The sequence below is a fragment of the Vombatus ursinus genome, unplaced genomic scaffold (genome assembly GCF_900497805.2).
Source record: "Vombatus ursinus unplaced genomic scaffold, bare-nosed wombat genome assembly UNPS02014173.1, whole genome shotgun sequence".
NCBI lineage: Eukaryota > Metazoa > Chordata > Mammalia > Diprotodontia > Vombatidae > Vombatus > Vombatus ursinus.
The window spans coordinates 1214989-1226913 of NW_020953951.1; the positions used below are offsets into that span (position 1 = coordinate 1214989).

General features: G+C 43.0%; 1 protein-coding gene across 2 annotated transcripts in view; it reads right to left on the bottom strand.

Moving 5' to 3' along the window:
* Positions 1 to 9863, bottom strand: part of ZC3H3 (zinc finger CCCH-type containing 3) — a 509781-nt gene extending 499918 nt beyond the window's left edge. For both annotated transcript variants that reach the window (XM_027859891.1, XM_027859892.1), the window contains exons 1-3: positions 9785 to 9863; positions 6506 to 7826; positions 3316 to 3512 (exon numbers count right to left, since the gene is read on the bottom strand). In XM_027859891.1, coding sequence (XP_027715692.1) covers positions 3316 to 3512; positions 6506 to 7826; positions 9785 to 9830 — 1564 coding nt within the window. In that variant the 5' untranslated portion in view covers positions 9831 to 9863. The remainder of the gene's footprint in view (positions 1 to 3315; positions 3513 to 6505; positions 7827 to 9784) is intronic.
* Positions 9864 to 11925: the final 2062 nt, after the last annotated feature.

The following is an 11925-nucleotide window of genomic DNA, read 5'->3' on the forward strand; positions in this document are numbered from 1 at the left end:
GAAAACAAGGATAATTCAAAAAAAAAAATAGAAAGAAATAAAGAGAATTAACACTATTGTAGGACCTGAATGAGCAGAACTCAAATGAGGAGGGATGAGAAGACAGCCCCGATATACTCCTTCACAGTGGGAGATCAACAGGTGTTAGACCCTATACATGTTTTCTGTCATTTTCAAACTATCAATCGGATGTGCTGCCATTTTTTTGTTCCTTGCCAAAAAATATGGGATGTCAAACGGGATGTCTCTCGTGAAGGGGGAGGCAAAAGGGGAAGGACACACAGGATAACTTTGGTGATTAAGAAACAGAATAGCCATAAAAACTTATTTTTAAAAAATATATTGCATAATCCTGCTACTAAAAAGACAATGTTTCAATACAACGATTTAATGGAGTAAGACCGCTACTGATGTTACTATTATTAGGAATGAATTGAGTACTTATTGAAAAATATTATGTAAAAGGTGGCTAGGACTTAAAGTGGACACTATTTGTATTTTTAAATCATTGCATTGCTAAGATATTAGATCCTGTGTAATAGAAAAAAACACCAGAAATAATAAAAACCTTTTTTTGAGTGAATTAAATAGAAAACAAAACTGTAACAAGGTAAATGGAAAGAATGACAATAAGAAAAATCAAAACTAAATGCTATGTAATTATAATAACCAAGTTTAGCATCAAGGAAGAGTTAAAAAGGTATGTTCCCTTCCTTTTCACAGAAGTTGGGGACTATGGATATGAAACACTACGTATCCCGTAAGAATAGAATTATGTGGTTAGTTTTGCTCAACTGTGTTTTTTTTGCTCTTTCATTTTTCTTTGTTATAAAGGATGGCTCATTGGGATGGAGAAGGGATGGATAAAAGGAAAGAAGAGATTATTAGGAAATGAAGGCAGCATAAAAACAAAAGACAAAGAAAAAAATTTTAAGAGAGGAAAAAAATAACTAATTATAAATTGGGAAAAAATGCACTAGTATAAGAGGAAATATGGCTTGACAGCAGCTTATGTGAAAAAGACCAAGGAGTTTTAGTGAATTGAAAGCTCAATTTGAATCAACAATGTAATCATCAGTAGTCAAATTCAATACTGAACTGCATGAACAATAAGCACAGTGCTCCAAATCGGGAAGTGATAATTCCATCGTCGTCTAAACTAGTTAAACGCATGGCGAGTTGCAGGTATCCATATCCAGGCTGTCACAGAAAAGGCAGGTTGATGTCGAAAATACAGTACTGGACTTGGAGTGAGGAAAACCTGAGTTTATATCAGTTCTTAGATATTTATGAGCTATGTGACCTTGAACAAGTCGCTTGATCTCTCTTTTCCTCAGTTTTCCGCATCTATAAAATGAGGGATTTGGACTCATTGGCCTCTAAAGTCCCTTCTAATTCTAAATCTATGAGCTCATGATTTTAAATGGGATGTGGAGAACTCCCTTAACAAAGCACTACACCAACGACTCTGCACAGCAGGAAGATAACCCTAGCTTCTCAAAAACTATGCCAGCAATTTGTTTTGCATGTCTATACATATTTGTAATGGTTTTATTTTTCTTACCTTCTAAACGACTGCAAAAGAGGAGAGGAGAAAAGAGAGAATTTGGAACTAAAAATTATAAAAAACTGAATTTAAAAAACAAAAATGGAAATCAAACTAGTAATCCATACCTTTAAAACTAAATAAATGAAAAATGTTTATTGTCTAGACTATAATATATAGCTGAAAAGAATGTCCACTAAGATAATATATTATCTGAAATAGGCACTAAAGATGGACGAGTTGAATCCAGAATTGAAAAGGAAGAAGAGAGCAGCTCAGACTGCCTTTGGGAAACAACACAGTTAATGATCTCAAGCTGCTTTCCAACACAAAAATTTATCTTTTTAAACACAAATATTTGCCTAGCAATGTTGTATGGCCCCAAATCTTAGAACATCACAAACTAAGAATCAAAGTTGACCCTAAGGAAAATGGAGAGGCATAGTGGGTATAAGCAGTCTGGAGCATTATTTCCAATAATGGCCTGCATGCAAGAAGGGCCGCAATGAAGAAATGATGTATGATCAGAAAAGGAGGTAAATCAGTCATATTGGAAGAATGATAACAGATGGACAAGCAAATAGGTACACTGGTACCCTCAAAACATAAAAAGCCCTAGAGTAAAGACTCTAGCACACTGAGGGAATTCTCTGTGAAGGAACCATAGACCACAAATAAGAATTACACAGGATAAGAATGCATAGATGGAGGCAAACAATATTTCCAAATTAATGAGATCACAGATTTACTGAAGCACTGCAGTAATTAATCCATGTAGAAGACAGACTCGCCTTGTTCTGGTTGGCTATGGAAGGCAGAAGCAAAGGAAGGAAGCTACAGAGAAGTAGATTTCAGCTCCATATATGTAGAAGCTTCCTAATAATCAGAGCTGTCCCAAAGTGAAATGGGATGATTCAGAGAGTAAATAGCTAGAAGTTGCAGGTAAGTAAATTTCAGAATGTTCAGCACTTACAGCTGTTTGTAAAAGAAATGGAAAGCTAAGAAAGGTAGAGTGTGTGCCTTCCCTTAAAGTGGGATGACCAAGCCATTAAGGATATTTTACAGTGAACACACACCTCTAGTATGAGTTTCACTAGAGGTTATCTAAAGTCCCTTCCAAGAATAAGGCCCTCAATTTCCCTATCCTGAGTCTGACTCACTGCCCTCAGTGTGGCTATAGGCAGCAATGGGACACAGGCCAGATTCCAACAATATTCCTAAGAAAAACCCTTAGTGGAACAACAGCTGAAGTATCTCAATGAACCCTAAGCAGACAACATTCTAGGCGACAACATTAAAAGACATAATTTTTCCACTTCCAGTTCCTGAACTACTGTTTGTATCATTTTTTTACACTGATATCTCCATTATAACACCATCCTCACTCTGTAAAGTTGCTGCTGCTACCTGGGCTATGTGGACTGGAAAGTTAGGGAAGGAGGCATGAATGGGGAAAAGTGTTACTGTTGGAAAAACTATTGTATTTTCCATATGGCTCACATGTAAAGAACATATTTACATTAGTCTCTTCCTAATTTTAAGTCTCGGCCAAACTATAGGCTCTCCTGACCTCCAGATCAATTTCACATTTGCTTTTCTGCCCCCAAATTAATGTGAAACAGATAGTGGGGGAATATAAGACTCTCTCTTTGCCCAACACTACTGTCAATACTCCTATTGACCTAGTAGTCATACTTGGCTCAGCACAGTGCTAAAACTTTTTAATTTTGCATTTACCAGTGAGGGTAGTGTCACTTTCTTTCTCTTACCTTCCTTAGCAGGTAAAGTACCCCGGGATGGCTGCAGCCGGCACAGCCGGTGCTTGGTAATCTGCACAAGCCCTTTGTTTGGAGTCCTCTTCAGAACAGGAGACATTTTCCCCCTCGAGCTGTGTCTCCGACGGACGCTGTAATGGTTCTTTGGTGTATTGGATGGCGAAGGACAGTTCTTCTTATCACCAGGAAGGCTACAGGGATCAAATATGGAAAGCTCACAGGAGGTTCAAAATGACAGTATTCAGATGACTTGACCTTTCCCAACAGCCATTCCCAAAGAGTTCCACAGAAAAACAAAAATGACATTGGGGAATTGGAAACTATTCCAATGAGTCACATTTAAGGAGACTCAGGACCCAGGCTGATGTCTTGGGCTCCATCTCCCTACCTGTCAGGTATACTATGACACCTGTCAGAAATCCTAAGTTTTAGAGCTAGAAGGAACTTTAGAGACAATCTAATCCAAGCCTCTCATTCTACATATGAAGAAACTGAGACCCAAAGATGTGAAATAACCTACCCAACGTCATACAAGTATACTACACAACAGCAGAACTGGAAAGATTGTGTGCTTTGGCTAAAGCCTATACTAGATAATATATGGGATCCCTTCACATTCTGAGACACAAAGATTTTGAAATGCCAAGCATTTCAATCAATATATTTTCTTTGTCCTTCCCTTCCCATTCCCAATTCTGTATCACTAACCATTGCTCTCCTTTACCTAAGATGAGGAATCTGATCAATAATATAGATTTATTCCCAAAATACAATACTGGGCTAAGATAGTATCCACAGAAAGCAAAAGAAAAAGATAATGTAAAAAAGAGGTTTTTCCACAGCATGACTTCCAGCTGCCTCCCCCACTCCACTGGCTACAAGTCCTCTACAATGGCCCCAACCCCATAATATCTCTTCATCATTTTACCCTACTGAGTCTCAGTTTCCTCATATGTAAAATGGGGACAATATTGTTTACACTAATTACTTCCTAGGGGTGTAAGGATAACATGTACTCCCTTCATTTCCTCATAACCTAGACCCAAACTCTAGACTGATGGTATAGCAACAGACCAGAAAATCCAGATATGTGGACAGGAGCATCTCTAGCCAAACCTAGAGGTAAAAATTTTCAAAACTCCCAAGGTCAACACTACACAAATAGAGGCAGTAAGGTAAAACAAGTGCTAAATTTGGAATCAGAAGGCATATTCTAATGTTGTCGCCTCTACTTGCTACTTGTATGAGTTTGCACAAGCACAATGAAAAGAGCACTGGCTCTGGAACCAAAAGCCCTCGGTTCAAACACTGCCTCTGATTATTTACTCCCCGTGTGACGCTTGGCCTCCCTCGCCCTCAGTTTCACTCTCTGTATGAATGAAGGAGTTGGACTAAATGAACTCTAAGGATCCTTCAAGTTCTAGAGCAATGCTCCCATGACCTACTTGCCCCATCTCCTCATTTGTAAAAATCAGAGTTAGACTAAAAGGTCTTTAAGGTCCCTGCCAGCTGTTTACACACCTATTACCTGTAACATTAGTAAGATCGTGTTACAATACACAAGCTTCCAGTGTCTTAACAGTAAGTTACAAAAGTACAGGGTAAACTGCGTGCACATGCTTTTGTGCTATTTTACTTAATGTTAATTTTCAGAAACCATACTTCATGGTTTGGTTGGGTTTTTTTTTTTAAATAAAATTTCTAGGATACAAGAAATTCTAAAAGGGTTTTCCGAACTTCTGGAGGTCCTCACAGACTGAAAAGGGCTTCACCATGATAACTAATCATCTTGAACAAGTAGGCACTCCCTCTCTGTATGTCTGTCAGATTGCTCTGGGCACCAAGGCATAAGAAAGCAACCCATGATTAAAGGCTGAAAATCCTGGACAACTCATAGTGGTAGAAGGAGGAGTAAGAAGATATCGGGGAAGGGAAAGGGAATAGACATTTTATTAAGTATCTACTATGTACCAGGGACCCTACTAAGTACTTTACAAAAATTATCTCTCGATGCTTAAAACAATCTTGTGAGGTAGGTGAACATGGGTTCAAATCCTTGTTCTACAAACATACGGGACAACTTGATAAATTTCTCACTTCTAACTAGAGACGACAGGAGTAACAAAAGGGAGGCAGAAAGTCTCACTGGTAAAAACACTGAATTTGGGGGCAGCTAGGTGGGGCAGTGGATACAGCACCAGCCCTGGAGTCAGGAGGACCTGAGTTCAAATCTGGTCTCAGACCAGACACTTGACACTTACTAGCTGTGTGACCCTGGGCAAGTCACTTAACCCCAATTGCCTAAAAAACAAACAAAAAACACTGAATTTGGAATCCAAGGGCCTCTCAAATCAATTCCCTTCTGTCTACTCACAAGGCCACAACCCTCATTCAGGTCCTCAGGCTCCCTTACTTACACTGCTGTAATAGTTTCCTCACTGGTCTCCCAGGCCCCATGTTCCCCCTCCTCAGTTAGTCCTTCACAAAACTATCAAATGATTATATCACAAACATAGGCCACACCATTTCACTCCCTGCTCAACAAGCTTCAGTGATTTTCTATTGCCTCTGGGAGAAAATACAAATCTCTCTGCTGGCCTGCAAAGCCCTTCACAGCCTGGCTTTAGACTGTCTTGCCAGATAGACTTCATATTGTACTCACACATACACTCTCTCTTATCCCCAAACTATATCCTATCCGTGACATTTATCTTTGGATTCTGCACCTTTGCTCAGGCCCTCAGACCTGAAATGCTTTCCTTCCATTTCTTAGAATCCCTGACTTCCTTCAAAGTTCAACTCCCACAAACAGTTTTTCCTAGTATCCCTAATTGTCAATGTTCACCTCACCTCAACATTACTTTGTATTTACTTTGTACAGATTCTGTATTTATTTATTTGGGTACATGCTGTTTCCTCAGTCAAATGCAGGTTCCTTGCCAGCAAGGACACTTCAATTTTGTCTTTGTATTTATTATAAGCAATCTCTTGTACATAGTAGGCATAAATCCTCATTGTAGTACATAAATCCTCATTGCGTTGAACTGAACTGATCTGCATTCATAGCCAATGCTCATTAACTATGCGACCTTAGGAAAGTCATTCACCTTGCTGAGCCTCACCTGTAAAATGGGGGTCAAAGCCTAAATCTATAGAAATGTGATTTTTTTTAAAATGTATTTACCTTGTACCCCCCCTCCTCCGAATGATCTTGGTTCGGCTCTTTACTTTGTAAGGAGAGAGGGGTGTTTCACTGTAGGCAGTCTTCAATCCACTGACTCCCACTACAGTTCTACTGGGGATGGGAGATCTTGAGTCTACTGAGGAGGGGTGGGAGGGCCTATCTCTGTTGGCAGGATCAGATTGCCAAAGGAAAGAGGATGTAGATGAAGATGACAAGCTAGAAGCTTTCCATTTGTACTTGCTGGTTGAGGTTCCAGGCTTGGATGCCATTGATGCCTTCTTTGACTTGCTATCTAGGTCAGTCCTGAGCTGTGACTTCCCAGTTCTTTCAAATGTACCAAAGGATACCTTTCGAGTGGTCTCAGGAGCTGTTCTTGGGCTGGAATATCTTCTAATGGCCCTTGGGTTCTTCACTGAGCTGTTAACCCATCTATAGTTGTTTTTCCTAAATTTATTACTCTTGCAAGGCACCAGCAAAGAGCTTTCTCTGACTTGTTTAGGAGAGTGACTGTGTTTCCTTGTAACAATGACAGATGCCTCTGCCAGGGCAGGGCTACTTGGATGATTAAGAAGAGAGTCTCTCTCTGACACAGGGTGCTGTAAGCCTAAGCCGGATGGAACAGAGGATCCTGCTTTCTTCCCAACACCTAAACCACTACGTAGAGGCAGGATAGAAGGAGACCGGGACTTTAATACAATGGCACTTTCACTAAGAGTCCTTCGGGGTTCATGAGAGCCCCCAAGAGAAGTGCCCACAGACCTCACAACGCGGGGCTTGCCAGGTTCTTTGAGACAGACCAACAAGGGGTCATCCTTACTGCTATTATCATCAAGTTTGGTTGGTCGAGAGCCCTGCAGTTTCCCCCCTGGGGGATCTCCCTCACCTTCCTGGAGCCTTTGGTCACTCCTGTGACTCCCTTCAATATCATCAATTAAGCCCCTGTAGGCATCAGAGTCAGCAGGTGAGTCAGACTTTGGTGGTGGTTTAATTTTGATTACCATGTTCTGATCTGGATTGAGCTGCACCTGCCTCTCAAGGACATAGTGCTGAGATGTGTCCTGACTGTCTTCTGAACCAAAAGAAGGCTGAGCTATGCTGGTACTTCCATAATCCCCAGGCTGGTCCATGGATCCCGAAGGCCGATTCACAAGGGAGTATTTTTTCCGCCAAGAGGGCCCATGATGCGGTGGGAAACCCCTTCGGCCAGGACGAGGATATCGGGTGCTGAAAGCCCTGCCACTGCTATGTGTGGACTGATGCCACTGTGTAGTCGATGAGGTTGGGGCATTGCCATGAAGGTTTTTGTAGTTATCTATGAGACCTGGAAAAAGCAAAATATTAGGTTTGGTTAACTGGTCAGTTCTACCAATTCACAGTTCAGCTCTAACCTACTCCAGAGTAAAAGATATATGGGAACCTCTTTAAAATTTAAATAAACCATCCTCCCTTCAGATTGCATAAATGAATTTTTTCCTCAGCTAATTAGGCTTAAAATGCAATTATCAGGTGCCTGGCTACTTATCTTGGTAGTATGCAGACTTTCTCTTATAACTAATCTATCAATTCACTGGACCCATAATTTCTTCATTGACAAAATGGTAATAATTCCCATACTATTTAACTCACAGGGTTGTACAGGTCAAATGACATAATCTATATAAAACACTTTGTAAACCTTAAAGTACTACAGAAATGCCAATTATTATCTCTGAAGGTAAAAGTCAAATGAAGACTATTAAATTCCTTCTACTTCATCTTATGCAGTTATGTTATTATCATTGTATTTACAGTTAGTTTATATATCCATACTGCTACATAAGGTGAAAGGCCCATGTCTTATCTGAAGTCTACAATCCTCCCAGAATAGACACAGCATATGGCAACGCATTGAATAATTCACCAAAAGTTTTTAAGTGCCCCTGTGAAAAACTAAAAGGAGGGAGGTTGTGAGAGAAAATGACTCACATTTATATAGTACTTGAAGATTTCTAGAGCATTTTCTCCACAACAACCCTTTCAGTTAAGGGGTCAAAATATTAATTATACTTCCAAGAAGCTGTAATTTCTGGAGGTAGTGACTACTTCCTCTATTAACACACCACAACTCCCCCCTCACTTAAATGTTATTCAAGAGTTAATTTATCACCCTGAGGCCAATTTGCAGATAAGCCTTTCCAAGCTCAGCCAGAGCTGTCCTCACACATGCAGTATCAATTTTTAGAGTTTGAATAGCCCTTCCAGAATTCATTCAGCCTCAAGGAATTCAGGGTCATTTATGGAAGAAGGCTTTAGTGGTGGAGAAAATGCTATTACCAAATGGGAATGACAAAAATGAGGTTCAGAGAGTGAGCTGCTCTAAGTCAAACAGTCAATTAAATGTCAGGGCTGGGGGTTTTAAACCCCATCTTCTGACTCCCAGCACTCTTTCCTAATGTCCACCATATAAAAAACCTATGAGAGAGTACTAAATAAGCTTATGTCCTCAGAGGTTGAACATACATAGAAACTGTCCAAAAGTCATTTTCCAACCACTCAAGACTTTTATTGTTAATTTATTATTGACCTCTAAAAAACAAAACATGTTAGAAAACCGTACTTGGGTCGCTGTTTATCAGGGCTGACCTAGAGATACCGGGAATGAGAGGCAGGAAAATTCGCCTAACACAAGGATTCATAGAGTCCCACAACTCATGAATCTCACAGACTTTTATGAACTAGTAGTGCCTTCCTACCCGGGCAGGAAAGCTTTCACCCACCATTCTCCCCTAGTGAGACTCCAGTGGATTGTGCGCAAGTCTGGGTTTGCTTATCTATGTTATCTTGAGATGTAGACGCATGTGTTTGGGCCCACGCCTCCAGGAGCCTATGTGAGCTTGTGAGTTCCTGTGTGTATGTGTGCACGGAGGGGAGGAGGCTTGGGACTCCTTGTATAACGCCAGTCCACCAGAAACCAGAAAGGAAGGCCTGTTTGTGGGCCCCCCACGGGGTTAGGGGGGGGGGGGGGGGGGTGTTGTTGTGGGGGGAGGGACGATGGGAAGATGGGAGGATGGGTGTGTGGGTGTGTGTGTGTGTGTGTTGTCTCCCATGTTTTTGGGTGTGCGAGTTGGGGAGGCAAACCCATCCCACACCCACTGGGGCCTCTCCCTCCCCACAAAATGGGGACGAGGAGGGGCCGCAGGAGGGGTCTTTGAGGAGGTGGTGAGGACTTGGCACCGGGGAGGAAGAGGAGTCAGGAGAAAAAAGGGAGGCAGAGACCCCGCCCAGGTGGCCATAGGTTACCCTGCAGGAGGCGGATCTGCCGCCGCAGCTGCTCCTTCTCCTCCATCTGTCGCGGTCGCGGTCGCGGTCGCGGCGCTGGCGGCGCTGGCGGCGGCGGCGGCGGCGGCAGCAAAACGAAGGCGCCGGTCCACGGCCCAGCCCCCTCTACGTCATCGCCCCGCGACCGCGTTTCCCGTCTGGCGCGAGCTGCGCAATCGGAGGCCTGGGTCGGGGTAGGAGGAAGAGGCCGGGAGTGGGCGGGGCGAAGCGGGGAGGGGCGGGAGAAAGAGGCCGAAGGGAGGACGTTGCGCCGTTGGGGAGGGGCGTTGGCCGAAGGCGGTGCTTGGTCGCTTTGGCAACAGTGTCTTAACCTAGCGCGTCTAGGAGAGGAGTCAGGAAGCTCGCGCAGGCGCACACAGAAGGGCAACCGGGCCGTTGCTTAGCCAGAGACATAATCCCCAACGGTTAGTCCCTCTGAGGGAGTGTTGCCATGGGGACCCCGGACTATGGGGCGGGGGAACCGCTAGGTCTCGCTCCGCCTTGGCAGGGCCAGAATCTTGCTCGTCGCGTTCGAGACGGAAAAAGGATCGGCGCCCCCTAGAGGCCCGGCAGAAGCAAAGACAGCCGCGGCCCCGGGTCGGGGAAAGAGCCCTAGACGGGGCGGGCTGGGGAGTCAGGACATCCCACTCCGCGTCGTCCCTGTCTGTGTGACCTCACTCTAGGCACTGGGCTTCTCGGGGCTTCGGTTTCCTCCTATATGCCCCAGGTGTCTTCCAGCTTTGACGTCCTGTGACGTCCTTGGAGGGGAAGCACAGCATCTCACTGAGGGTCAAGGAGGACCTCGGAGCTCTCCCGGAAGCGGGACCAGTTCATCCTGGCAATGAACACTTAGAAAATGCTCGCTGGGCCCAGACGATGAGTTTAGGTATGACATGGAACACAGATCGCTGTGATGCACAATATTAAATGAGGAGTGTGTGAGAGATCGAGACCTCCTGACTAAGCTCTTGAGACAAAGATTGTTACTTATGGGAGGGCCGGGGCCTTACCAAGATCCCTGAGGGAGATGGCACTCGAGGTAGGGGCATCTTAAAGAAGGGAAAGAAACAAAGCTGAGGAAGAGGGGCAGGACATTCAGTGATGGGAGAGGGTGTGCCCTGAAGCCAGAAAGAAAGTCTTAGATCGTCCAGGATTTACAGCTGAGGTCAGCTAGTCATTTTACAGGTGAAGAAACTCCAGAAAATTAAAGTAGCTTTCCGCAAATCATACAAGTACTGAGAAAAAGAGTCAGCATTCAAAGCCCAGTCAGGTCTTATAATGCCCCAATCCACCCACCAAAATGTGGCACCATATTGATACCAGGCAAAGGAATTTGAATTTTAATCACTAGATAATACGGAATCTCTGAAGAATATTTAAGCAGGGAAGGGAGTAAGCGTAAGTACACCTGCTATGTACTAGGCACTGTGCTAAGCCCTTAACAATTATTATTTCATTTGATCCTCATAACAACCCTGGGAGGTAGGTGCTATTATTATCTCCATTTTACAGTTGTGGAAACTGAGGCAGATAGGGGTTAAGTGACTTGTCCAGGATCACATAGCTAGGAAGTCTGAGACTGGATTTGAACTCAAGTCTTCCTGACTCCAAACCCAGTGCTCTGTTTACTGTGTCTCCTAGCAACCTGAGTGTCAACCAAATCAAAACCTGAGAAAGACTAACTTGGCATCATGACAAAGGATTTTACAGAGGAGAGAACATAAACAGGAAAAACCATTAGGTAGCTATTCTGGCTTCCAGATAGAAAGTAGTAAGGCCTAGAATGTTTGTTTGTTCTTGCTGTATCCTTAAAACAAATATCCAGATGTAAAAGCGACTTGATGTTAAGTAGCAAAATGGAACAGGGTTGCTAGTCATTGGTCCTGTAAAACAGAGAGAGAGAGCACAGACAGTAAGAGAGTGAGTCAATAGCAGTAGAGAATAGACATACTACAAACCCCTAAAAGTACCTTTCAGCCCTGAGAAGCAAAATTTAGCTGGCCTGGCCCTGAGAGAATGAGATCAAAGCATGTTTCAATATAATACAACATTGTAAAGACTACTAACTTTGAAAGACTTAGGAATTCTGAGAATAATGATGACCAACCATGATTCAAAACCAC